The sequence below is a fragment of the Caloenas nicobarica genome, chromosome 11 (assembly GCF_036013445.1).
Source record: "Caloenas nicobarica isolate bCalNic1 chromosome 11, bCalNic1.hap1, whole genome shotgun sequence".
Lineage (NCBI taxonomy): Eukaryota > Metazoa > Chordata > Aves > Columbiformes > Columbidae > Caloenas > Caloenas nicobarica.
In genome coordinates, this window is record NC_088255.1 from 4,760,577 (window position 1) to 4,784,565 (window position 23,989).

The 23,989-nt window shown below is 59.1% G+C and overlaps 3 protein-coding genes across 8 annotated transcripts in view; 1 reads left to right on the forward strand and 2 right to left on the reverse strand.

Moving 5' to 3' along the window:
* The window catches only part of DAG1 (dystroglycan 1), a 50,572-nt gene extending 37,903 nt beyond the window's left edge, over nt 1-12,669 (reverse strand). The window contains exon 1 of one of the 4 annotated variants that reach the window (XM_065642428.1): nt 12,582-12,669. The gene's annotated coding sequence lies outside the window, so the exon portion shown is untranslated. Of the gene's footprint in view, nt 1-2,954; nt 3,053-4,555; nt 4,681-6,766; nt 6,789-12,581 lie in introns of those variants that run through there. The other 3 variants (XM_065642435.1, XM_065642429.1, XM_065642434.1) reach the window with 3 other exon arrangements.
* Nucleotides 12,670-13,000: 331 nt separating this feature from the next.
* On the forward strand, nt 13,001-17,499 carry MST1 (macrophage stimulating 1). Of its 2 annotated transcripts, none has more exons than XM_065642258.1 (18): nt 13,001-13,155; nt 13,338-13,479; nt 13,620-13,732; nt 13,862-13,976; nt 14,203-14,339; nt 14,417-14,537; nt 14,638-14,756; nt 14,848-15,013; nt 15,127-15,257; nt 15,328-15,430; nt 15,520-15,656; nt 15,777-15,812; nt 15,895-16,006; nt 16,079-16,156; nt 16,221-16,367; nt 16,449-16,555; nt 17,075-17,214; nt 17,297-17,499. In XM_065642258.1, the coding sequence occupies exons 1-18, from the start codon at nt 13,104-13,106 to the stop codon at nt 17,456-17,458; spliced, it is 2,118 nt and encodes a 705-aa protein (XP_065498330.1). In that variant the 5' UTR covers nt 13,001-13,103; the 3' UTR covers nt 17,459-17,499. The 2 variants fall into 2 exon arrangements, with proteins under 2 accessions (XP_065498330.1, XP_065498331.1); XM_065642259.1 differs by having other exon boundaries at nt 14,851-15,013.
* Nucleotides 17,500-17,531: 32 nt separating this feature from the next.
* APEH (acylaminoacyl-peptide hydrolase) lies at nt 17,532-23,005 on the reverse strand. 2 transcript variants are annotated; one of them, XM_065642256.1, is made up of 22 exons: nt 22,817-23,005; nt 22,595-22,703; nt 22,390-22,513; nt 22,200-22,281; nt 22,006-22,081; nt 21,749-21,891; nt 21,445-21,582; nt 21,280-21,371; nt 21,131-21,171; nt 20,945-21,066; nt 20,717-20,777; nt 20,519-20,613; nt 20,383-20,434; nt 20,223-20,311; nt 19,065-19,206; nt 18,858-18,935; nt 18,705-18,785; nt 18,537-18,625; nt 18,253-18,443; nt 18,081-18,183; nt 17,901-18,007; nt 17,532-17,823 (listed from the first exon to the last, which is right to left on the reverse strand). In XM_065642256.1, exons 1-22 carry the CDS (start codon nt 23,003-23,005, stop codon nt 17,685-17,687), a joined length of 2,343 nt encoding a protein of 780 aa, XP_065498328.1. In that variant the 3' UTR covers nt 17,532-17,684. The 2 variants fall into 2 exon arrangements, with proteins under 2 accessions (XP_065498328.1, XP_065498329.1); XM_065642257.1 differs by lacking the exon at nt 18,705-18,785.
* Between the last annotated feature and the right edge of the window lie 984 nt (nt 23,006-23,989).

The following is a 23,989-nucleotide window of genomic DNA, read 5'->3' on the forward strand; positions in this document are numbered from 1 at the left end:
GGCCGGCACGCTGCACAACAGACAACACCACCAACTCCTCCCTGCAGCTTCCTCGCAGCCTCACCGGAGGCAAGTACATCAGGACACCCTATTTTCCTGTGATTTCCAGAGTTCAAGTTTATTTTTTAATCTGATAGTAACAGTAGAAGACTATAAAAAAACCCCGCGCTGGCCTGAGCGGCTCCGGAGTCTAAAATAAACATGCCAAGCCCTATTTGTGATGGAGTAAAAATAGCTTGTTTCTCATCCCTTCCCAGGACCTCTCCTTTGTGCACAAAAAGCTTCACAGGTTAACTATAAAAATCCCAGACGTGCAAGGAATGTCTTAATTTGTGCTTTGCACTCTTTGGAGGAGCTCAGGAACCCACCCTGGCCCCGCGGTGAAGGGACGCACCGTCACAGCCCATCTCCCGCCCAGGGCTAAAGGCCAGAAGGCCAAGCGCTGCTTCCCTTTCATAGAAACTATCGTCCTTCTGGAAAAAAAAAAAACAAACCCCACACAAACAAACCAAACTCTTCACTGGAATTACATCTTGTGCTCCTTCTTGGCTGGATACTTTTAAAGTGACACTTATTCCAAAGAGCATCAGCTGTAAAATATAGTGCAAAGCTGTGCTGCAGCCAGGACGGGCTCCCACGAAGCAGTGTCTGCGTCAAAAGAACAAGAGAGACTGCGGCTGGTCTGGTTGACCATAAGAAACATTGCTTTATAGCAAGTTCTGCTAAATTAACTTTTTCCCAGGACCTAAATGTATCTCATGTGGCACCTGCAATGCTCAGGTCTGAATGGAACAGAAAAACAAGACCTAGGAGAGCAGCATGGCAGGAGAACCATCACAACTCCGGGTTTAATCTTTACATCATTTCTGACGACAAATCAGCCGGACCCTTAAGCGAGCACCAATTTATTTATGACTCAGGCTTTAAAAAAGGAGCAGAGGAGAATCTGCAACACATCTGAAACCTGCTGGTATTTATACGTGCACTAAAAGGCACTCAAGGCAAAACACAGGCACACACGGCCCCAGCGCCGTGGGCAAAGCTCACGGGAGCCACCGGCCCCAGGAGCCTTCCCAGAAATGTCCGGCAGCCGGTGCAGAGGGACGGGCCGGTCCCGGGCTGTGGCACATCTCCCTACAAGGCAGCGGGACAGCGGACACGCAGCCGTCCGTCCGTCTGTCACCGCCTTCTCCCGCCCCGCCACAGCCCCAGAGCTCACTACGGCTCTAACCACAGCAACCCGGGGCAGGCACTGTTTTGTGTCACCCCCCCGAGACCACCTCTGCCAGCACACCCCCTGCACACCCCACGCTCCAGCACTGGCTCTGCTTTCACTGTTAAAATTCACCTCCAGAACCCAGGCTCGAACTGAAGCAGCATAAATTAAGCAGCGATTCAGGGCTCTGGGTGAGATGCAGTGACATCTCAGAAGAGCTCTTAGCACTGCCACACTCATTTTAAGTGACAAGGGCAAGAAAAACAAATTTGCTTGCTAAATACACATTTAGTTTAGCTGGTCATATTGAAAAGCTCAACGTTTGTATTTTAGATTATGTTCTCAAAGATGCTCACACCACATTCAAGGCTAGCATCTAGTGAGACCTGTTACATAGGTCTCTAAAGTTTCCCCCACTTGATTAAAGCAAATCTTGAGTCAAAGACTTCAAGAGATGGGAAGGCCATAGTCTCCCCCCAGCTATTTCTTCCCATTGTTAAGCATCCCAGCAAATACATGAGAAAAAAGTGCACCTTTTCCAGGTTTTGCCTGGCTTCCTCCTCGTTATACACAGACTTTCATCATTTACGGTCAAAACCATTTCAAAGAACAAGGAGAGCCAACTGGCACTTTCCAGCTCTCTCGTCCCACCTGCCTACACACTATCCCTGAAGAGTCACTTCGCCAGATGCTTCAAGGTAAAAATCACAGCTCGTCTTATTTACATTAATATTTTGTGTTAGCTGTTACACAAATACTGCTGCTCTTCAAGGAGGCCTCTCTCAAGGCCCCTGCTCTCCTCACCTGCCATCGCTTCCCATACTTTTAGCTTATTCTGAAAGGGCAGGACTCCTGAAAATAAGTTTTCTCCTTACCTGGTAGGCACTGGTGTAACAGCCCAGTCACCAAACAAGCACCAAATAACTGACACACCAATAATCTCAAACCAGGATTTCAGCTCAAACCTCCACAGGAGTAACTTCCACCACCTAACACGTGGACCACAGCGACATTCAGGTCGCTGGCGCAGGGCAATGCAGTGCATCATGCTTCCTTCCTACTCCAGTGCACTTTTCCTCCTATTCAACGGCCAACAAAGATCTCAAGAGATCACGCACCACAGGACCCACGAGCAGCACGTGTTCTCCCATGGTGGCAAGGACTTGGAAACTCAAACCTTTTATAGAGAAAGGAACGGCTGAACCTTCTCCCTGACTCCTCCTCCCAGGGCAGATGTGCCCTGATCAGCTTGAGGACCCACAGCAGCATCTCAACCAGTTTCACAGTCCTGTAAGCTGATGCTACTTCCAGAGGAAGCACTTACAGTCCCCCTGTCCCAGTCCTCTGTCCCCTCTGTGCTGGCACAAGCGTTAGAGCCACACGGAGAAGTGACTAGGGAACAGACACACATTAAAGAAACCAGTAAGAGATAAACAAGAGACCAGTTTCCATCTGGCTCAGCTTCCTGGCTGGATGTATGGTCTGCAAGACCACTTCTCTTTTTGGCAGCAGAAGCGAAAGGCAGGACCACTTCTGCCAGCAGCACCAGCTCGAACCAGCCGAGCAGCCAAGCACGCCAAGTTTGGACCCTGCAAAAATCCGTCACCAAGGAAAACCAAAACAATTCCAAAAGATAAAGTGAACAAGAAATTAAACCGGTTTCAGCTGGACATCTCCCATTCATTTCCCACTATTGTCCCAAGCAGCATCTGAGCAAAACAGTGACAGTGAGGGTCACCTCCCACAGCCAGCTGTGTCTCTGCCACTGCAGCTCCCTCACAGCACAGGTCTCCGACTCGATCTATTCCACATTAACGGTCCAATCGAGCACTTCTGGGCAAACTGCAGCAAGCAGGCGAGTGACCTGACGCAGGTTTCTTTTCAGCCACTAAGCCACTTTAAAAGACATCTAAAAATATATTAAATGCTTTTCTCATGTGACTTTTCTATGCAAGGGACTGCTTTAAAGCCTGCCAACAGCAAATGGAACGAGACACTGCTGCAAGACCTCTTTCCTGCACGAATGGCCTCCGCATCGTCAACTTGTTTGAGTCCCGGAGACCGGCCTGAGATAAAACCCCAGAGCAATAATGCCGTCTGCTCGGCAGCATCAGCTGCTGCTGGGGCACCGTGTTCCCCAAATGGCTGCGCTTCCGTTCAGGATCACCACCCAGATGAGGAGCAGCAATGTTTTGCGTTGTTTCTGTTCCAGAAGGATCTTTAACTAGTTACACCCAGAAGAGTTCAAACGCGTACTCCTCCCAACCAAACCTAAAGAAGAAAAATAACCTCCCAGCTCTGCTGACAGGTAATTTCTCTCCACTGAGGACAGGCGAGGTAAACAGGACAGCTGTTTGCCTTTGAAAGTGCTTTGCAAATCAGCTCAGCTTGCTGCTGCCACAAAGCCCAAGAAGGACACTGGCCACTTCAGTTACTTCAGCTGATCCTCAAGACCCTCTCCTTAGAGTTGACTTATATCACCGAGTTCCCCACCAAGATTCTTCCTCCACTTGCAGTGGGGATGAGACAGCTTCTCTGCCCTGTTGAGATGTGGCCCCGTGTGCTTACAAGCTTCTGTACATGCCTGGGTCTGCTTTGATGTGCAGCAGAGCCTGACATACTGGGAAATGAAAGGTGTCTGCTCCTGGCTGAGTTCAGGCTGCAGAGCCCAGCCATCAGATTTACCGACACCAAGGCGGCCCTTCCTCGGTGCAAACCAGACACCTCCCCTGTGCCCTGCAGCTCCATCTCCAGCTGACCTTTTCCAGTTGGCACAGCCCGCGGCTGCTGGTCCCAAACAGGGCTCGGAGTCAGCTGCCCAAAACTCGCTGAGAATCATCATCTTAAGTCGCTCCTTAAAGAAGAACACCACCCCTAAACACTTGCCAGCCTGAATTCCCATATATGACCAGAAAACAGGAGTTCAGCATGTGAAGTACTCTGCTCTGGGCTCACAGCTGGAGTGACCGAGCCACATGCTGCATCAGTCCAAAAGACACTCGCAGGGATGAGCTCTGCACCCAGCCTTGCTCTCTAAGCTCCCTCTTGCTGGTGGGAACTGCGGTTCCAGCAGGATCTGAGCTGACCGACCCATCACAAAACACAGGTATGTGCGGCCAAGGCACAAAGGGCAGAATGGCCCCTGTCTGCAGTACCTTGATTTCATCTTAACTTCATGAAAAAGCAAATCCTAAATCTCACTGCCTCTTCTGTTCTCTGCTTGTCTTCACGAAGCAGGGGAGAAGCTGCCTCAAACGATCTCCTGAAGTATCATACCAAGGTTTTCAACCAGTGTGTGAACACACTAAAAAAATCCACAAAAGGTGTGAAAAGGCTTACCTGAAGTCAGCAGAGATTAAGTTCACTATACAAAGTTATGCATCTCCGGGAGAAGCTTTTGGAGCCTGCAATTCAGGGAAGAGAAAAGGTCTGGAGGCTGCGGAGCGGGTCACGCTGAGCACAGCGCACAGCAGCAGGACACGTTGGATGTCTGCAGGAAACGGCTTCTTCCCGTGACGGCAGGACAGCACCAGAGCCGTGCCCCCTGGGACGCCCGCAGCCGCCTGCCAGACCCGCTGAGCTCACCGCCACGTCCAGCCTGCGGACGGACAGTCAGCGAGCCACGCACAGCCCTACCTGTCCCTGCAGGTCCAGGTCCCAGCTCCAGCCACCACGGCTGGGGCAGGGGGGCAGCCGGAGGCCACGAGCAGTTGCACTTCCCACCTGACACAATGACTGGGACATTTTGGGGACACGGCAGGGCTTGGTGTGGCTGCACAGAACCAGTGTGGTGGTGAGAAGGAAGAGGAGAGTCAGGATTCCAGTTTCCAGGAATAATGGGCGTGCAGCGCTATGGTGCCAGCGCTGGGACACTGGTTTGAGGGCAGGGTGGTGACAGAACCACATCACAGGGCTGGAGCACTGCTTCTAGACTCCAGGAGCTCCTCTACCTCTGATCTAAGCTTTTGAGCAAACCTTCTCACGCCTCAATTAGCCGTGGTAATCAGAGTGCCTCCCTCTGCCACCTTCAGCAGACAGAAGTGCACACAACTTCTATCCCGGCTTATCACCATTACCACACAGGAACACCGCTGCCTTCCCAATGCTTCAAGTCCACAATATACCATTTTACATCTTTGCCAGTAGCAAATGAAGCCTTTTTTCACAATAGCTTAATTTACAAAGTTTTCCTGAGGCTATAAAGCCCTGTTCTTATACTTTTGTTACAAACAGTTTACTACCAAGGGTTGGCGGGGTTTTCATGCAGCACTGTTACAACATGTTGCTTTAGCTTCCTCTGTACCTTTCTGAAGGAAATTTGTATTTATTCTCAGCAATTGTTACTCTGAGAAGATCAAACTTCTTACCTCCCTAAAGGCTGACCCCTGATATTCAAACAAAATTTTATTCCAAGATGTGATAAAGTGTTTCCTGAAAGAGCAACCAGCACAAGGCTGCTGGCATAGGGATAAACATAAAGCTCCAGCTTCACAAACACTGCTGGGAGCACAAAATTCCCCACACAGGGACACAAGTTTCACATTTTGGCCACACAGCTCACTATGGGGGAGCTGAACTGATACCATGCGAACACGTACAGCACCTGTACGTTAGATTACATGAGACTGTTAGTCCAAATCACTTCTGTATTACTGCCACCAACAAAAATTTTAGTGGCCTGACCTGGACACTAATTCAAATGTTTACTGCCCTATTCCTGATGCTTTATTCCACACAAGATGGACAGATCTGTGTTGTGACCACACTCCAAAACTCACGGGATCGCTCAAGAGCTACCCTGTGCACAAACACTACGTGGCAGAAGCTTTAAATTAACTCAGTGTGAGAACTAATGAAATCAATGATACAAGTTGTTTGTGCCTATTAAGTTCGGTTGTTGCCAGTAGTAGTGAAATTATACTTTCCAACATATTTTAAAGCACGTGCTGCTGCACAGCATGCAGGAGAAAGGAAAGATGCTGAAGATTTTGGGAGTAGATATGCAAGGGGGTTTTGAATTTTAGGAGAAACACTAGAGGAAGATCTCCCTTTGAACTGGCACAGTCCCACCCTTGTCCCCAGCCAGTCTTTACCCTGCATCTGTAAAGGCAGAAGTCTAGTTTTTTTAAAGAAAGACACACAGCTACACTGATTGTGTGCATCTTCCCAATAGGATCCTGCAAAGTTTAATTCGGAGGAGGTTTTAAAATAACCACCTGCTATTCCCCAATGCAAGCCTCAGGCAGTATCATTAAAATTCCACTGGAAATATTTCCCCTGGGGTGGGAAAACACCATGCACGATCTGTCATGCAGGAATCAGCTCCTGCAGCACAGAGAGCTCAGACACTCCACAGATCTCAAGACCAAACTATAAAGCCTAAGGGACACAAATAGGGAATCACTGCAGCCTCAAATATCTGTATCAATACAATCCCAACGTCAAAATCATCACGTCAGATTTTCCACTGGCATCAAACCGCATTTGTAGATGACTGCCAGACCACTTTATTAGAAGAATTCCTTACTTTGGGAAAAGCAAAGTACTTACCGTCAGAGAAAGCAGATCTAGAGGGAAGGTCTTTTCCTCAGAAGAAAAAGAGAGCCCCAAAGCATTCAGTATGTGCACACATTCATCTTTTTCTGCCTCCTGGCTCAAAATGCCTCTGGCTACACAACTATAAGTCCACACCTGTGCAAGGTCTTCCTGTAGGAATCCTGAGCGCCACAGCACAAAGATAAGAAAAGATTGAGATCTGAAGTTGTGACAGTGTCACGAGGCTTTCGCATCACTTGTCATAATTCAAGACTTAAATGGAAAACTCCTACCCAAGCTCATCCAAAATCAATCCCTAGCCCTTGGGACTGATATAAAATGATCAGTATCTGCTACTGGAAACTCATCAAAATTACTGAATGCTAATCCTCAGCCTTAAGGAACACACTTCACAGAAGATTAAGCTTTCTGAAGTCTAAATGTACAATCTAGTTCAAAAAAAAAGACAAGACCCAGTGTGAATTCATCACCTATATGCATTCAACACTCGCATGACCTGTAACTATGCTAGAGTAAACTGAAACCTCTCCTGTAATCACTTTTTCAGCCCTGAGGAGGGAGGGGAGGAATGCCGCTTGTCAGGTCCTCACTGAGGAGTATTTATTTGCAAAATCAAGTACTGCACGAAGAAGCTTCTAAAGCAATTTGTTGGAAAGCTCCAAGGAACCACAATCCAAAATACTTCTGAAGCTGCCCATGTAACCCTCTATGAACTGAGCCCTTCTCAGAAAGCACAGTAGAAAATATATACCAAACCCTTATTCGAGGTTGCAACGATGGTGAATGCCATAGCTGAGCACTGCGGTGAGATCATTATCACAAGAAAAGGGGGGAAAAAAAGGAGAAGTCGTCAGCGGAAACCTTCATTCAAATACCTCTTTACAGGTCAGGTGAGGCGAGGAGCCTGTTTTTCTAAAGAAAAACCCAAACCAAAGCTGAACACTGTCCACCTATGGGGTTGGAACTAGTTCTACCACTGTTTCCAAGCCTCAGCCTCTGCATGTGAAGGTCTGCCCAAGATAATGTACTTTGAATCCCACCAAGGATTACTCTCCAGGCCTAGAGGATACCTGCAGGCCAATGAAACTGAGGGACAACTTGACCCTGAAGAAGAAAATATCCATCGCAGCTAAGAGCAGCGTTCCGCTGACACAGCAGCTCCCTGCCTCTGGGGATGGTTGGCTCCCCTCCTGACCAGTTTGCTAAGCCAGTGGAAAAAGGGTCCAGCTGCAAAAAAGAACAATTTCATGCCAAATTAGCAGCATCAGTTTGTCAATGCATCGGCTCAGCACCACAGCTGGCACGTGGGAGGAGGCAAGAGAGCACAGCTGAAAGCAGAGAAAGAGAATGGCCCTTTGAAGGGCACCAAGCCATGAGGCTCGTCCTGAGCTAACCCACCGCCCCACAGCATGGGACCATGGACAACTCTCCCTGCTCCTCCAGCCTGGGCCTCGGTTCCTCTCCGCCACGCTGCCAGCTGCCAACAGGCTCCTCCCATTGACAACTCAGGTCACTACTTTGCAGAAACACACACACACAAAAAAATCAGCTCAGCAAGACAACTGCAAACACCACAGCCATAACCGTGTGCCTGGAGGCCAGACCTCTCCTCTGGAACGCAGCGAGTTCCGCACCAGCTCAGCCGTCCCATGCTCATCACCCTCAGCTGCTCGCTGTGCCGCAGCCGGGACGGCCGTGGTGGCACCAGGGCTGATGTGGCCTGGCAGTGACGCAGGAAGCCACATGGCAGAACACCATTTGTGTTAAGGTTTCGGGGGCTGTTGTGAGCACATGGTGGCCCAACAGCCCCCCCACTCCCAGCTCTGGGGTTCCAGCACACTGCCCAAGGACAGGACCCCGGACGTGGAAGAGCCGCAAGGCTGCACCGCTGCCATTGGCAGATATTCCAGGGAATTTCCGAACGTGCATCAAGCCTGGCTCTCAGAAGACCAACACTGCTGGGCCGTGGTGACCTTGAGCAGGACACAGCATTTGGGAAAAGAGAGTACATTCCTAGGGTGCCTTATATCACTTGCATCCCAGCAAATAACTCAGGCAGAACCACCATGAGGCAAGAAGCTCCAGCTTTAACTCGGGCTGCGGTTTCAAGACACATTTGTCCATTTAAGCACATCCCTGCTGACAGAAGGGGCCCCCATTGCCTCCCCACACGCTGACCAAAGCCACACTGCACACCTTCCCCCATCTCCTCATCACCAGACACCCAGAACAGCTCACGAACCACATGCGAGAGCTGGGACCTTTCTGCTGGTCCCTGGGAGACGAGCACACGGACCCAGCAGGCACGGTGAGGGGAAAAGAGCGGGTCTGCCTGGCCATGGGCCTCAGACCACCTCCTTTGGACTGAGTTGCACCAGCAGATCAGCTCAGATGCCCACAAACAGTACAGCGACAATAAAAGTGGTAACATCAAATATATACAACCATCTTTCCCACCAGCAAGGCAAAATTCTATCCCAGAAAAGCTGAACGAGCGACAGTTTAAGCAAATGGATAAATGCAGGGAGATATACAGACAGAAAAACACATTAGACTAGAAAGCGCACCTACCTAGTGTATTCATGCAGGTTAATATGTTAACTGTCCTTCCAGCAGCACCAGTAGTTTGCTCGAACTTAAGCAATCTCACAAGCAAGAACCTACAGGTTCTTCAGGTTGATCTTTTATTTTTCACAGCTTAAACATGGTCACAGACCTCTTTGAATCAGGTTTAAGGTACAGAGCTCTCCAGACCACACAAACATCCTAAGAACAAACATTTCCAGCATACCAAGAGCTCAGATACACTAGGTCAATCCAACTGTGTTTATTTGTATTTCGCCCAAATCACTGCTGAAGTACTTGGCGCTGAAGGAGTGACAGCCTCCCACTGATTCCGCAAGAGACCAGAAGTAATTGGTAGACAGTCTACAAGCACCACAAAGAATGTCAAGGCATTTATTTACATGACCCCTGTTTGCCCAAGGAGAATTCAGAGTTTGCATTTTCCTCATTCAAATTAACCATTACTTGAATTAAATTCTCTGTACTATTCCTCAGCTAATGGGAGGAAAGGCAGAAACCATCCAAAAATCATCCTCACGACAAAACTTTTCAGACAGCTGCCATTGCCGAAAGGAGACAGACGGTTTCCCTGCTGTCAGCTGGAGTTCCTCCCCAGGCTGGCACAGCACCCTGGTCCCTCTCCAGGACAATCTCTCTTGTTATCTGTCCAAGGGACATGGAAAAGGTGAGGAGACACCATTCTCACTGTTGAGCAACACCCCTCGTGCCAGGGCAGAACTGTCACACCTCCTCTGCCAGGCTGACAACACGCTGCAGCTCACACCTGTGCCGCGGACGCCAAAGCATGGAAATCCCCACAGGACCCCACTGCTGCACCCACGTGGTTCCATTCTGCATCAGACCCGAGCGGGACCACCGCTCTCTAGTGCAAAGCACCTCTGAGGCTTCTCAGCCGGCATCCTCACACTGGCCAGGACACAGCGCTCCCTTCCCACGTTATCCCCTCGCTGCTGGAACACGGCAGGAGACACACCAGAATTCCTCCAAACCAGATGCCCATGGAAGACAAGTTACGGTTGGAGCTTTGAGCCAATTCTAACCGCACACTTTGCAGCTGAAGCTGACAAAAGGTCTCGCTCTGTCACGCATCCTCCTTCATTTCTTGAAGCAGCTGAGCCCAGCACACTGGGCAGTGAGAGAGGAGAGGAGAAAGAAGGGGACAAGCAGCGCTCGAACTAGCAATGAGTACCAGCCGTTCCTAGAAGCAGAGAAGCACCTGGGGTTAATAAATCCCATACAAAACCTACTGGTACACAGCGGGGCACAGAACACTTTTACTGATATCAGCCCCACAGCTTTTGATAATTCTCCAGGCCTAATATCAGCAATTAAGCAGAATTTACCACTCAGTTTACACAATGCTGAAAGAAATGGGTATTTCTAAGTTCGTATGTGCCATCAACAACATCTTCTAGTTATCCAAGAATTTGTGCCAGCTCCCAAAAAAGTGAGCGCAAACTCCTGCAGCAAGAAGACGGCGCGACCTGGAATCAGCCAGGCTTTGCTGATTACTCCTCTGAGTAAACAGTGGTGTTCCCAGCACTTCAGCTCGCTCTCAAGCTTCTCCCGTTGGCATACTACCCTATATTTAGGATAGAAGAGTGCAATGACAAGCATCAGGAAGAATGAATAAGTGCTTTAGGATGCTCAGAATAGTGGCAGAGACTGCGTGAAGAAAACTGTGCTGAATTTTAAACTCTCAAAGTGAGGAAAGGAATCTGTAAAGCTGAACATGGGAAGAGACAGCATTCTATATATAAAGTTAAATAACAAATTTTGTTAAGTACAGTATTCCCAAGGCAAGAGATGCTAGTGGTCCTCCTATAACAGCAGCAAACGGTGGAAAGAAGCCCCTGCCTGGAGGAGCTGAGAGAAGACAAATGAATACTTGGTCTTTTTATACACACACACAAAAAAGAGGATTTTAGTCTCATTTTGGACAGGTAAACAATATCAGTGCCATTTTCCCAAGCCTATGAGCCAAAGCTCCAGGTCCAAGGGAGACGCAGCCCCACAGGGAGTGAGTGCAAACCCTGCTGCCAGCTCCCACGTCCCCTGCCTGTACATTCCCGCCCCAAGCAGCCGAGACCAAGTTAAGCTCTAAAAACACACTCAGTGAGTTTGCGACTTGCAAACCTGTGGCAAAACTTACTAAACTCATACTTGTTGACCTGACAGGCGCCGGAGACTCAGAGGAGCCACTCCACAGCTTGTTGCTTCTGAGGAGCCAGGGTGGCCAGAAGGAATACTCTGCGTTTACGCCTTTTTGTGCAGCAGAACTATTTAAGTGTATTTAGTCACCTGCACCGCTTATAAAAAGTTTGGCTGTGGGTCTGTTATGCCCGAACAGCCCCTGCTCTCAGTCACGCTCGCAGTGCCCAGCCCAAGGTCGGTCCCCGGAGCCCCCGGGCCCCACCGAGCCCGGTCCAGGGCGGCCGGTCCCGCAGCGGGGCCGGGGGCCCCGGGGCCGCCCGAGTCCCCGAGCAGAGCACACCCGGGGAGACGCCAACTCCGCCGGGCATCTGCAAATCCACCTGCGGTCCCGCGGCGCCAGGCCGGTCCCGGGGAGAGCCGCCGGGCCCCCGCACACGCCGACGGGCCGAGCCCGGGAATCCCGCCCGAGCTCCGGCACGCCCCGCCAGGAACCAGGGCACATGCGGGACCGGCTGCCGCCACCTCCAGCACCTGGGCCGCTCCCACCGCCCCCGCCGGCGGCTGCAGTGAAGCCCCACGCCTCGCCCGGTACAGCCCACCCCGGCACAGCCGCTCGGTGCCACGGGCCGGGCCCGCTCCGCTGCCGCCCGCCGGCAGGGCCAGCCCCGCCGGGCACCCCTGGGCGCGGCGCCCACCCAGGCCCCGGCCGGCGCCCGAAGAGCGGCCCCGGCGGCGGGAAAACACCGCGAAGGGGGAAGCGAAGCGCGGCGGGGGCAGCGGCGCCGGGGCCGGACCCCGCAGCAGCCCAGGCCGCCGCCCGCGCTCGGCCCCGGCAGGCCGCGGAGGGCGCGCCGGGGCTGAGGCCGCGCCGGGCCGCCCCCGCCGGGCCGACCTGCTGCCCGCGCACCGGGAGGCCGAGCCCGCCGCGCGTCTGCCCAGGCCGCGCCGCCGCTCCCGGCCCCAGCCCACCCGGCAGGCCAAGGGCAGGGCGGCCCGGCAGGTGCCGCCGCAGCTCCGCGCTGCCGCCGCCGGGCGGAGGCCGAGCCCCCCCGTCCCCGCGGCCCCTCACCGTGCGACGGCCGGGCCCGGAGGCCGCTCCCCGCCGGCTCTCGCCGCCAGCGGCCCCGACGCACCGAGCGGGCGGCGCGGCGCGAGCGCGACCCCGCGCGGGCACGTACCTGGGGGCGGGGCGCGCGGCGCCTAGCAACGGGCGGCACGAGCGCGCCGCGGCCAATCGGCGCCCGGCGGCCGAGTCCGCCCCGCCCCACCTGGCCGCTCGGGGCCCCGCCTCCCCCCGCGCCCTGCGGCCGTCCCGCGCGGCCCCGCCCTCCCCGCGGCCCCGCCCCGCCGCCCCCTCCGCTCCCGTCTGGCCCCGCTCCAAGCCCCGCCCACAGCCCCGCCGGCCCCGCCCCCCGCGCTTTAGGCCCCGCCTCCCGCGCTGCAGGCCCCGCCCCCCCCGCGCTTCAGGCCCCGCCCCGCGCCCCACGTGCGGCCCCGGCGCGGGGTGACCCCGGCCCCGCTGGCCCCGAGCCCGCGGGCAAATATTTGCCGGGGGCCGGCCCAGCGCCGCAGCAGCCCCGGGGACGCCGCCATGCAGCCTGTGCTGGGCGTCCTGCTCGCCCTGGCCGCGGCCCTGGGCTCAGGTAGGGCCCCGGACTGGGCCGCCGTGGGGCTGGAGGGCGCGGGGGGAGCAGGAACCGGGGGCTGCAGCGGGTGCCCTGTAGGGCAGGGACCCCCCCTGCTGCATGGGACATGGGTCCCGTGCTCCGTGTGGCCGGGGTGTCCCCGCTGTGTCCCCACACTGAGCTCCTGCCGCGCCGCCCAGGCCACCGCTCGCCCCTCAATGACTTCCAGCGCCTGCGAGCCACGGAGCTGCTGGCGGTGCCCGCGGACCCGGTGGCGCCACTGCCGGAGCGGGGCTCTGCGGGGCAGTGTGCCCAGCGCTGTGCTGCCAGCCTCACTTGCCGGTGAGCGGGACGTGACAGTGCCATGGGGCGGGGGGCAGGGCAGGGGCCATGACAGCGGGGTCATGCCGTGTGCTTGGGCCCATGCCCACGGGTCCTGGCCCCCGCACAGTGCCATGCCAGGCTCCTGCTGTTCCTCCCAGGGCTTTCCACTACAACCGGCAGAGCCAGCTGTGCCAGCTGCTGCCCTGGACTCAGCACTCACCCCATGTCCAGCTGCAGAAAAACATCCACTACGACTTGTACCAGAAGAAAGGTGGGCTGGTGCCACGGGTGGGCCTGGGGGCACCACGGCCCGGGCATGGGCCACCCAGCACGAGGCTCCCTACTGCCCCCGTGCCGCAGCTCGGCCCTGGGCTCTGACACGGTGCCCGGTTCTGCCCAGACTACCTGCGGGACTGCATTGTGGCCGATGGCAGCAGCTACCGTGGCACACGGGCCACGACGGAGAAGGGTCTGCGCTGCCAGCGCTGGCAAGCCACAACACCCCATGACCACAGGTGCCCCCGTGTCCCCAGCTGCCCCGTGACATGTGTCAGTGGCCCTGGGCAGTGTGGGGCAGTGGGGAATGGGCTGGGGACAATGTGGGGCAACAAGGACAGCATGGGGGTAATGGGGACAGCACGGGGGCAATGGCACTGACCAAGGGTGGAACATCATTGTGGCTGAGCTGGCCACGAGGCGAGGGGCTCCCGGCAGCCCTCCTACCCACCCTGCTGCCGGCAGGTTCCGGCCGTCCCCCCGCAACGGGCTGGAGGAGAATTACTGCCGAAACCCCGACCAGGACAAGCGAGGCCCGTGGTGTTACACCGTTGACCCCAACATCCGGCACCAGAGCTGCGGCATCAAGAAGTGCGAGGACGGTGAGTGCCACCGCCCAGAGACACCCCGTGCTTTGTGTCTCCCCGACCGCCCGCTTAGTCCCCCTGGCTGTCGGCAGCCGTCTGCATGACCTGCAACGGGGAGGAGTACCGTGGCACCGTGGACCACACCGAGTCAGGGACCGAGTGCCAGCGCTGGGACCTGCAGCACCCGCACAAGCACCCCTACCACCCTGACAAGTACCGGCCCCCGGCCCTGGGCAGTGCGCGGTGCCCCGGCCACGCCAGGTGCCGGGGCAGTGGTGCCACCCTCGACCGCTGCTCCCCGTCTCTGGCCCAGGTACCCCGACAAGGGTCTGGATGACAACTACTGCCGCAACCCCGACAGCTCTGAGCGGCCCTGGTGTTACACCACCGACCCCAGCCAGGAGCGCGAGTACTGCCGCATCCGCATCTGCAGTAAGTCCCCGCCGGTGGCACCGCATGGCGCAGGCCAGGTGTCCCAGGTGCCACCCTCACCCTGCACTCTGCTCCACTCCTGCCACACAAGCAGAAAAACGCCCGCGGCCCCTCAATGTCACCACCAGCTGCTTCAGGGGCAAGGGCGAAAGCTACCGGGGCCGGGTGAACGTCACCGTGTCGGGGATCCCCTGCCAGCGCTGGGACGCCCAGACCCCCCACCAGCACCACTTCGTGCCTGAGAAGTACCCATGCAAGTAAGGGGGTGGAAAGTAAGGGGGTGGAGGAGGTGCAGCCAGGGAGGGCGGTGGTAGGCAGCACCCATGGGTACAGGACTGGGGGGGAGACACCCACACGACCCCTGCACCAGGGACCTGCAGGAGAACTACTGCCGCAACCCCGATGGCTCAGAGGCACCGTGGTGCTTCACCGCCCACCGTGCCATCCGCATCGCCTTCTGCTTCCACATCCGCCGCTGTCCCGACGAGCTGAGCACCCAAGGTGAGCCGCCCCCGGGCACCCGTCCCCGGGGTGCCTGCCAGGGGTGCCAGCCCTCCCTCCCTGTCCCCAGAGTGCTACCACGGCCACGGCGAGAGCTACCACGGCCACGTCAGCAAGACACGCCAGGGCATCACCTGCCAGCCGTGGGCTGCCCAGGCGCCCCACGTGCCCCAGTGAGTGTGTGAGGGAACGTGCTGGGGGGCACGTGGGGATGGGGACGAGGATGAGGATGGAGACGGGGATGGTGACTTCCTCCTGGCAGGATCTCGCCCGTCACCCACCCTGAGGCACACCTGGAGGAGAACTACTGCCGCAACCCCGATAACGACAGCCATGGCCCCTGGTGCTACACGATGGACCCCCGCACCCCCTTCGACTACTGTGCCATCAAGCCCTGCTGTGAGCCCAAGCTGACACCCTGCGGAGCTAGGGGGGACCCCAGCCACCCCCTGGGTGGTTTTGGTCCCTGCAGGGTGCGTGGGTCCCACCCCAATGCCACTCTCTGCTTTTTCTCCGCAGCTGGCAGTGCAGTGCCCTCTGTCCTGGAGAACGCAGGTGGGAGCCCGCGGGTGCCGGGTGGGTGCTGTGGAGTGGGTGCCAATGGCATGGCCCTGGCTGATGTTCCCCCTGCCTGCAGATGTGATGGCGTTCGAGCAGTGTGGCCGGCGGGACGAGAGGCTGCAGCAGAAAGGGCGCATTGTCGGTGGCCAGCCCGGCAACTCGCCCTGGACCGTCAGCATCCGCAACCGGTGAGCGGGTGCCCCGCTGGCACTGCTGCACGGCCGGCATCCCCACCAGGAGCTGACCCCCCATCCCCACAGGGCTGGCGTGCACTTCTGCGGCGGGTCCCTGGTGCAGGAGCAGTGGGTGATCAGCACACGCCAGTGCTTCTCCTCCTGGTAAGGCCAGGGCCAGGGTGCGGGGTGCTGGGAGCCCCCCACACCTCACGTCCCTGTCCTGCAGCGATGCCGACCTGACGGGCTACAAGGTGCAGCTGGGGACGCTCTTCAAGGACCCTGGCCCTGGGGACCCCGACCAGCAAACCATCCCCATTGTGCGTATTGTCTGTGGCCCCTCTGAGTCCCAGCTGGTGATGCTGAAGCTGTCGAGGTGAATGGCCATGTCCTGGGCCCTGTTGTGCCCCGCTGCTGGCCGGGCTGGCGCCACATCCCGCTGCCCCTCTCGCTGCAGGCCAGCTGTTCTGAACAGGCGCGTGGCGCTGATCTGCCTGCCGCCCGAGCGCTACGTTGTGCCCGCCAACACCGTCTGTGAGATTGCCGGCTGGGGGGAAACCAGAGGTACCTGCCGTGGGCAGCCCCTGCCAGGGACTCCCTGTGATGGTATCCCCTGACCAACACGTCCCTTGACCACAGCATCCCCCTGCCCGCAGCGTTCCCTGGTTCCTGGCATCCTTCTGCCCGCAACATCTGCCTTTCATGACACCCCCTTCCATAGCATTTTCCTGCCCATGCCATTCCCCCACCCACACCATCCCCCTGTCCATGGCATCCCTCTTGCATAACATCTCCCTTCCACAGCATCCTGCTGCCACGACATCCTCCTCCCCATATCTTCCTGTCCATGCCATTCCCCAGCAACAGCATTCCCCTGCCCACAACGTCCCCTGCCTGCAGTACCTCCCAGGAGGGCACTCCTCCTCCAAAGGCATCACCTTGCATGCTGTGTGCCCCCACCCACAGCATCTGCCCAGCCGCGGCGCCCCTTGCCATGCCATCCCCCTGCCCGTGGCATCCCCGTCTGTGCATCCCCTGCCCCAGCATCCCCTGCCTGCTGCCCCATGTGCCGCCTGCCCGCAGGCACGGGGGAGAGCAGCGTGCTGAACGTGGCGCAGCTGCCGGTGCTGGCCCACGGTGAGTGCAACGCGGCGCTGCGCGGGCGCCTGAAGGAGAGCGAGCTGTGCACCGCCCCGCTGCGCGCTGGCGTGGGGGCCTGTGAGGTGAGCGGGGCTGGGGACCGCCACCTCGGGGAGCCCATGGGCACCAGCACCGGCGGGTGACACCGCTCTCCGTGTGCCGCAGGGAGATTACGGGGGGCCGCTGGCCTGCCTCACCGCCGACTGCTGGGTGCTGGAGGGGGTGATCACCCCCTCCCGCGTCTGTGCCCGCATCGACCAGCCCGCCCTCTTCATCCGTGTCTCCCTCTATGTCGACTGGATCCACAAGGTGATGAAGATGGGCTGAAACGGCTCAGCCCCAGCCTGGCACAGCTGCCACCATGCAATAAAGGCACGGCCATGGCTGTGGATATCTGTGCTGCACGCTCTTACACATTTATTTAGCTCCAAACCCCAACCCACATCCCATCCTGCCTCTGGCAACACTCGCTCCATCCTGCTCTGGTCCTGGTGTGGTCCCCAGGGCCAGCGGTCACCCTGGGGCCGGCACAGCCGCAGGGCCACGGCGGGTGCTAGGGGCTGTGCCAGCCCGTCCTGTCCTGCCGGGGCTGTCCCACGTGCTGGAGGAACCAGCGGGCACAGTTCCCAAAGACATCGGCCTCTGTCTCCACACCAGTGAGCGCGTGGCCACCCTCTGGGTACCACAGCAGCCTGCGCAACGGGACAGGGGATGCTCAGCTGCTCGCGGGGGCTCCTTCCCTGCTCCCACGCCCCGGAACCCTGCTCACCGTGCCGGCACTCCCTTGGCCCGCAGCACCCGGTACAACTCCAGGGCCTGCGTGGGGCTGACTCGCCGGTCCCGACCACCCGCACACAGCAGCACCGGCGTCTGCACCTGCAGCACAGCCAGCAGTGGGTGCCCAGCACCCTGCACCCAGCATCCCGCACCCATCCTGCCCCTGCCTTACCCGGGCCACTTGGGCAATGGGCGAGCGCAGCAGCATGGTGGCCACCTCCTCGGCACGGGGCACCCGCTCAAAGGAGTACGGCAGCCCCAGGGAGACATAGCGCCTGTGGCACAGAGGCAGCCGTGGGTGCCATGGGGACATGGCATGGCACGGGGTAGGGGGTGGCACTCACCAGTCAGGGATGTCAGAGGTGCCCAGCAGCGCGGGCAGGTTGGAGACGGGGCTGCGCAGGGCACAGGCTTGGTAGCGCTTGGGCTCACGGGTGAGGAGGTGCAGGGCGATGAAGGCTCCGTGGGAACCAGCCAGCAGGGCCAGGCGGTGCGGGTCCAGGGGCTCGCTGTGCAGCGCCTGCTCCACCGCCAGCTGTGCCCGTGGGGCACCCACACATCAGCACCCCAACATCAGACCCCCTCGGCGGCACCCCATTGCCAGCACCCCCAGCCCAGCATCCCTCACCTGGGTGTCCGCCACATCCTGCTCACCCACGCGGGAGAGCAGGGAGGTGATGCTGGCCTGGCCAAAGCCCAGGGAGCCGCGGTAGTTCACTGGGGAGATGGGGGCCATGTGTGCCATGTTTCTAGTGGGGCACAGGGCCCACGCGTTCCCGTGCTCCCCGGCACTCACCCAGGAGCACAGCGAAGCCCAGCTGGCACAATGCAGCCATGCTCGGACGCCAGCGGGCATCAAAAACTGCGTGGGGGCCACCTGGGGCCGGTGGGGATGTCACTCAAGGTGCCACCAGCGCTGCCAGGGTGTCCCCGCCATCCCCTCACTCACCGTGGGGGCACACGATGAGGGGGTGTGGTGCCATGCTGTCCGGCGGGCTCAGCAACAAAGCCTCAAAAGCCTGGGTGTCTGCGCCAGGGAAAGGGTCCTGCTCAGCACCCACCACCCGGGCACCCAGAACTCTGCCCTCCCCCAGCTCCTGAGGGTCCCCAGCACCCAGACAGCAGCCGGGTGCAGTGGGGGCCCCCGGGCGCTCACTGTGTGCAGTGGGGCTCTGCCCATTGCAGCGTGGCTGGACTGTCAGGGTCTTCCAGGTGACACCGGGCACTGCTGGGGCATCCTCCACCGGCACCCAGCAGAGGGGAAGCTCCTGGCCTGCCGGCGGCAGCACCGCCACCACCTGGGGACAGGCAGCGGGTGGCACCAGGGCACCCCGTCCCCCGCCGGGAGCGATCGGCTCCGATGTGCCTGCAGTGCCAGTGCTCTGTGGTGCCATTCTGTGCCGTGCCACCCCGTGCCACGTCTGGATGTGCCGTGCTGTGCCTGTCACATCGCTCTGCGCCATGCCGTGCTGTCCTTGGCCGTACCACGCTGCACTGGGTCCTGGCATGCTGTGCCTAGCTCTGCTGTTCCTTGCCGCACTGTGCCATGCAGCACCATGCTGGAGCTGGCTGTGCCGTGCCATGCCAGTGGAGGGAGGGGATTGTCCCGCTCTGCTCTGCGCTGGGGCGACCTCACCTGGAGCATTCACCGTGTGCAAGCCTGGGTGCCACAGGATAAAAAAGATATAAAGCTACTGCAGAGTGTCCAGAAGAGGGCCAGGAAGTTGGTGAAGGGTTTGGAGAAGAAGATGTATGAGGAGTGGCTGAAATCACTTGGTTTGTTCAAGCTGGAGGAGACTGAGGGGAGACCTTATCGCAGTTACAGAAAGGGCAGGTGCTGATCTCTTCTCTTTGACAAACAATGACAGAACCCAAGGGAATGGCAGGAAGATGTACCAGGGGAGGTTTAGGTTGGACATGAGGAAAAGGTTCTTCACCCAGAGGGTGCTGGACACTGGAACAGGCTCCCCAGGGAGGTGTCCCGGCCCCATGCCTGACAGTGTTCAAGAAGAGACTGGACAACGTCCTCAGACACACGGTGTGAACTGTGGGGTTGTCCTGTGCAGGGACAGGAGTTGGACTCAATGATCCTAGTGAGTCCTTCCAACTCAGGACATTCTATAATCCTGTGATTCTATGCCATGGCTGTGCCCTGCAATGTCGTGCTGGGTCTGGCTGTGCCGTGCTGTGCCTGGTCATGCCTAGCTGTGCCATGCTGTGCCACACCATGCCATGCCGTGCCACGCTGTGCTCTGCCTGGCTGTGCATTGCCGCGCCACATCACTGTGCCGGACAGTGCGATGGCTCCGCTCACCAGGGTGGGGGGACGGTTTGGGGCTGAGCAGGTGGCCACCAGCAGGTCCCACTGGAGGGTGAGCAGCTCCCAGCACCCTTCAGGTGACCCTGGGGACAAAGAGCACGTTGGCGCTCGCAGATGCTCACCGGGGCACTGTGGGCAGCCCGGCGCCACGTACCTGCCGTCAGGTTGGTGACAGCAGCTGCCTCTGTATCCACGAGCAGCAGGTCCTGTGAGGGGGCAGAGCACAGGCAGCTGTGTCACTGCGGGGTGTGGGGGCCACATCCCTGACCCACTCTGTCCCCAGGGCTCACCGTGCGGCTCCGTTGTGGGGTGCCCAGCACCACTCGCTGGCTGTCGGCTGCCCAGCACCGTGGCGGCAGCTCCTCTGTGTAGATCCCAGCAAAGGCTGGGAGTGGGCAGAGCGATGGTGAGCTGAGGCCACGGGTGCCTGGCATGGGGGGTCCCAGCCCCCTGGCAGCACTCAGCCCTGCCCACTGTGCCACACTCACCCTCTGTGGGTTCCTGCACCACCTCAAGCACTGTCACCGTCTGTCTTGTCTGCCAGGTGAGCTGGGGAGAGCCGGTGGTCAGGGATGGGTCCCAGCCAGGGAAACCGAGGCAAGGGGGCTTGGGGACTGATCCCACCCCCTGCCCCAGCCGGGCACAGTGAGAGGCTGTGACACCCCGGGCTGGGTACCACACCACAGCCATGCCCGCACCAGCAGGGCCCCGCTCACCATGCGCAGGCGCAGGCACTGCCGGTGGGGCCCCCCCACAGCTCCCTCCAGGTAGAGCAGGCGCCGGCCATCGGGGCTCAGCCGGGGGGAGCAGGCGGCACCGCACTCAGCCGACAGCAGCTCTGCGGGTGGCAGGGTTGAGCACCCCGGGGACCCCCAGGGCACGCCCCACATCCCGGTACTCACCGCAGCGCCCACTGGCCAGGTCCAGGTGGAAAATCCCCGACCTGGAGAGGAGGCGTGGGTCAGGATGGAGCCCCATGGGTATGCCGACCCCCACCGCCATGCTGACCCAGCACAGCGTAGGCATCCGGGCACGGTGCTGGGGGACCCACCTCCTGTTGGAGCAGGCTCTCAGCCCCAGGCGGAAGGGTTTGTGCCACCAGCCCACGAACACCACACCACGGTCATCCGGGGACCACAGGGCCTGTGCAACAGCCAGGCTCGTCCCACGGCCCCAGGCTGCCCCCCCCCGTGACTCTCCCTGCCCCCTGTCCTGCCTGGCCAGGGGAGAGGTGCTCCGGGATGTCCTCCAGCACCGAGAGGCTGCTGCCTGCCAGGTCCAGGATGCAGAGGACGGGCACGCTGCGGGCGCTCAGCGCCTCTCCCCAGTCCTCGTGGTACACGAACTGCTCACCCTGCGGCACAGCCCTGTCAGCTCCACGGCCCCAGACACGGGGCTCTGTGCATGGTATGGCATGTTTCTGGGGCGCACAGCATGCTTACGGGGCGCACAGCATGCTTACGGGGCACACAGCACACACAGACGGTGTGCAGCACATTCAGGAAGCACATGGCACCCACCTCCTCATCCTCATCCTCCCCCGCCAGCCTGGCTGCTCCTGGCACATCCCAGGGGCAGGGGGGCCGTGGTTTGGGCCGGCTCTTCTCGGCCACGTAGAGCAGCCGTGTCTCCGAGTGGGACCAGGCCAGGCAGGCGAAGGGCCCTGGCATGGAAAGAGGTGCCAGAGCGCAGGCTGGCATAGGCACAGCCGGGCACCAGGCAGGCACTGGGGCCACCATTTGTGCTGTGGGCAGGAGGCACAGGGCATGGGCCCTACCTTCTGCGTACACCTCCCCGTGCTTCCCCAGTGCTGTCAGGTCCACGCTGTGGCTGCGCCCACTGCTGCCCCACACCTGAAGGGATGGGGGTCAGCACCAGCAAACCGTGGGCATGGTGCCCACCACTCCATGCTAGCTCTCCAGCCAGCCTGGGGAGCCCCGAGGCTGCCATGGCCAGGGCAGCCTGTGTTACCTCCAGCAGCTCATGGCCCTGCCGCGGGCATCGGCTGAGCACAGCACGGTGCTGCCCCGAGGGCGAGTCCTGGCTGAGGAGCCTGCAGGCAGGAGGGAGGGAGGCTGTGGGGGGGGGGCATGCTGCGGGCACGGGCCACGCCATGGGCACTGGCCACACCACCCCATCCTGCAGCCCGTCCGTGCCATACTGGTTGTGGATCTCGGCGCTGAGCGCTGCCCGGCTGATGGTGAGGCCACCAGCTGTGCGCTGCAGGCTGTAGTGGCGGCTGAAGCGCAGGAGACGGTGGCGGGGCAGGTCGTGGCGGTTGCACTCTGCAGGACGGGACCGTCACCGTCACTGCCTGCACCGGGACCGCAGGCAGAGAGCACCGGGACGCTGTGCCCGCCACTCACCGGTGTAGAGCAGAAAGGTCTGTCCCCCCGCGGCGGTGCCAAGGGCGGCACGGGTGACAGCCGGGAACCGTCTCAGCTCCCGGTAGCAGGCGGCAGTGCTGCCGGCCGCCTGGGCACGGGCAGAAGCGTGCTGGTAGGGGGACAGCTCACCCCTCTGCCCTCACCCACCCCCCAAAAAGAGGCCGCACCCACCCACACAGCCCCCCAGCCTCCCCTGCCCACCTCCGCACCCCACTCCGTTCCCGAGGCCATGGGGCCTTGCTCCGCCGCGCTGGGCCGCCAGCTGCTCGGCAGTGCGGCAAGCTGCCAGGGCGTGCGTGAGCAGCCGGCGCCAGCGCCCTGCCCGGCGCCAGCCCTCCAGCTGCCTGGCGCTGCCTGCCCTGGCCGCAGGGAGGTCCCATCCTCACACATGCCAACCCACGTGGGAGAGGGACTGGTGGCCATGAGCCCCGGAGGCACGAGCAGGGGAGGGGCACCGGCCCTGACACCACTATGGGAGACACGGGGGTGCTGAGCTACACTGTTTATTGTGGGGTGGCAGCGGCAGGGGGATGTTAGCACTGCAGGTGCTCGAGCAGCCACAGCACCAGGTTCATGAAGCCATCAGCTTCAGCCTCGGCCAGCACGTGGTTGTTCCCCGGGTACCAGAGCAACCTGGAGGTGATAGAGGGGTTAGGGCTGTGCCTGTGCCCCCGACCTGAGCACCCAGCACCCCACTCACCGGGTGGGGATCCCTCAGGCCTCAAGGGCACGGTAATACTCCAGCCGCTGCTTGGGGGGGACGTGCTGGTCGTTGTCACCCAGCATCGGACCTGTGGGAGCGGCGCAGCCGACAGGGACAAGGACAGGGACCTACAGGGTCAAGAATAGCACATGGGTGACCTGAGCAGCCCACAGCTCTGCCCTATATTCCAGGTGCTGTTACAGGGGCAGTGAGGAACTTGCTGTCTCCTGGAATAGGAAACCACAGCCAAGGGATTTCAGGGCATACAATAAGCAGGCAGCCCAACCACCAGAGACTGAAGGAGCTCTCCAGTCCTGCAGCTGCCTCGGTGTGGTGTGTCCAGCCTCAGCCTGTTCATACAGGAGTTAGTGCACAGCCTGGGACCTGACAATCACTTTTCTTCCCAGCTAATGCAAAAACAAGGGATTGGCTGGGGCTGGGAGAGGGCGGCATACTCCCTTGGCTTTGGCATGAGCCTTCTGACTGAGCAGGCAAAATAAATTGAAGGTATACACCAAGGTGTGTTGCTCTCCGGGGAATTACTGACCTCCTTGGGTGCTGTTACCAGCAGCCAAGGCTACAGAGTTATTTTGAAGAACATGTGTTTCAACACATCTATATTTGTGTCATTAGTTCAGTTCTGTTGTTACTAATACAAAATATTTGCCCCG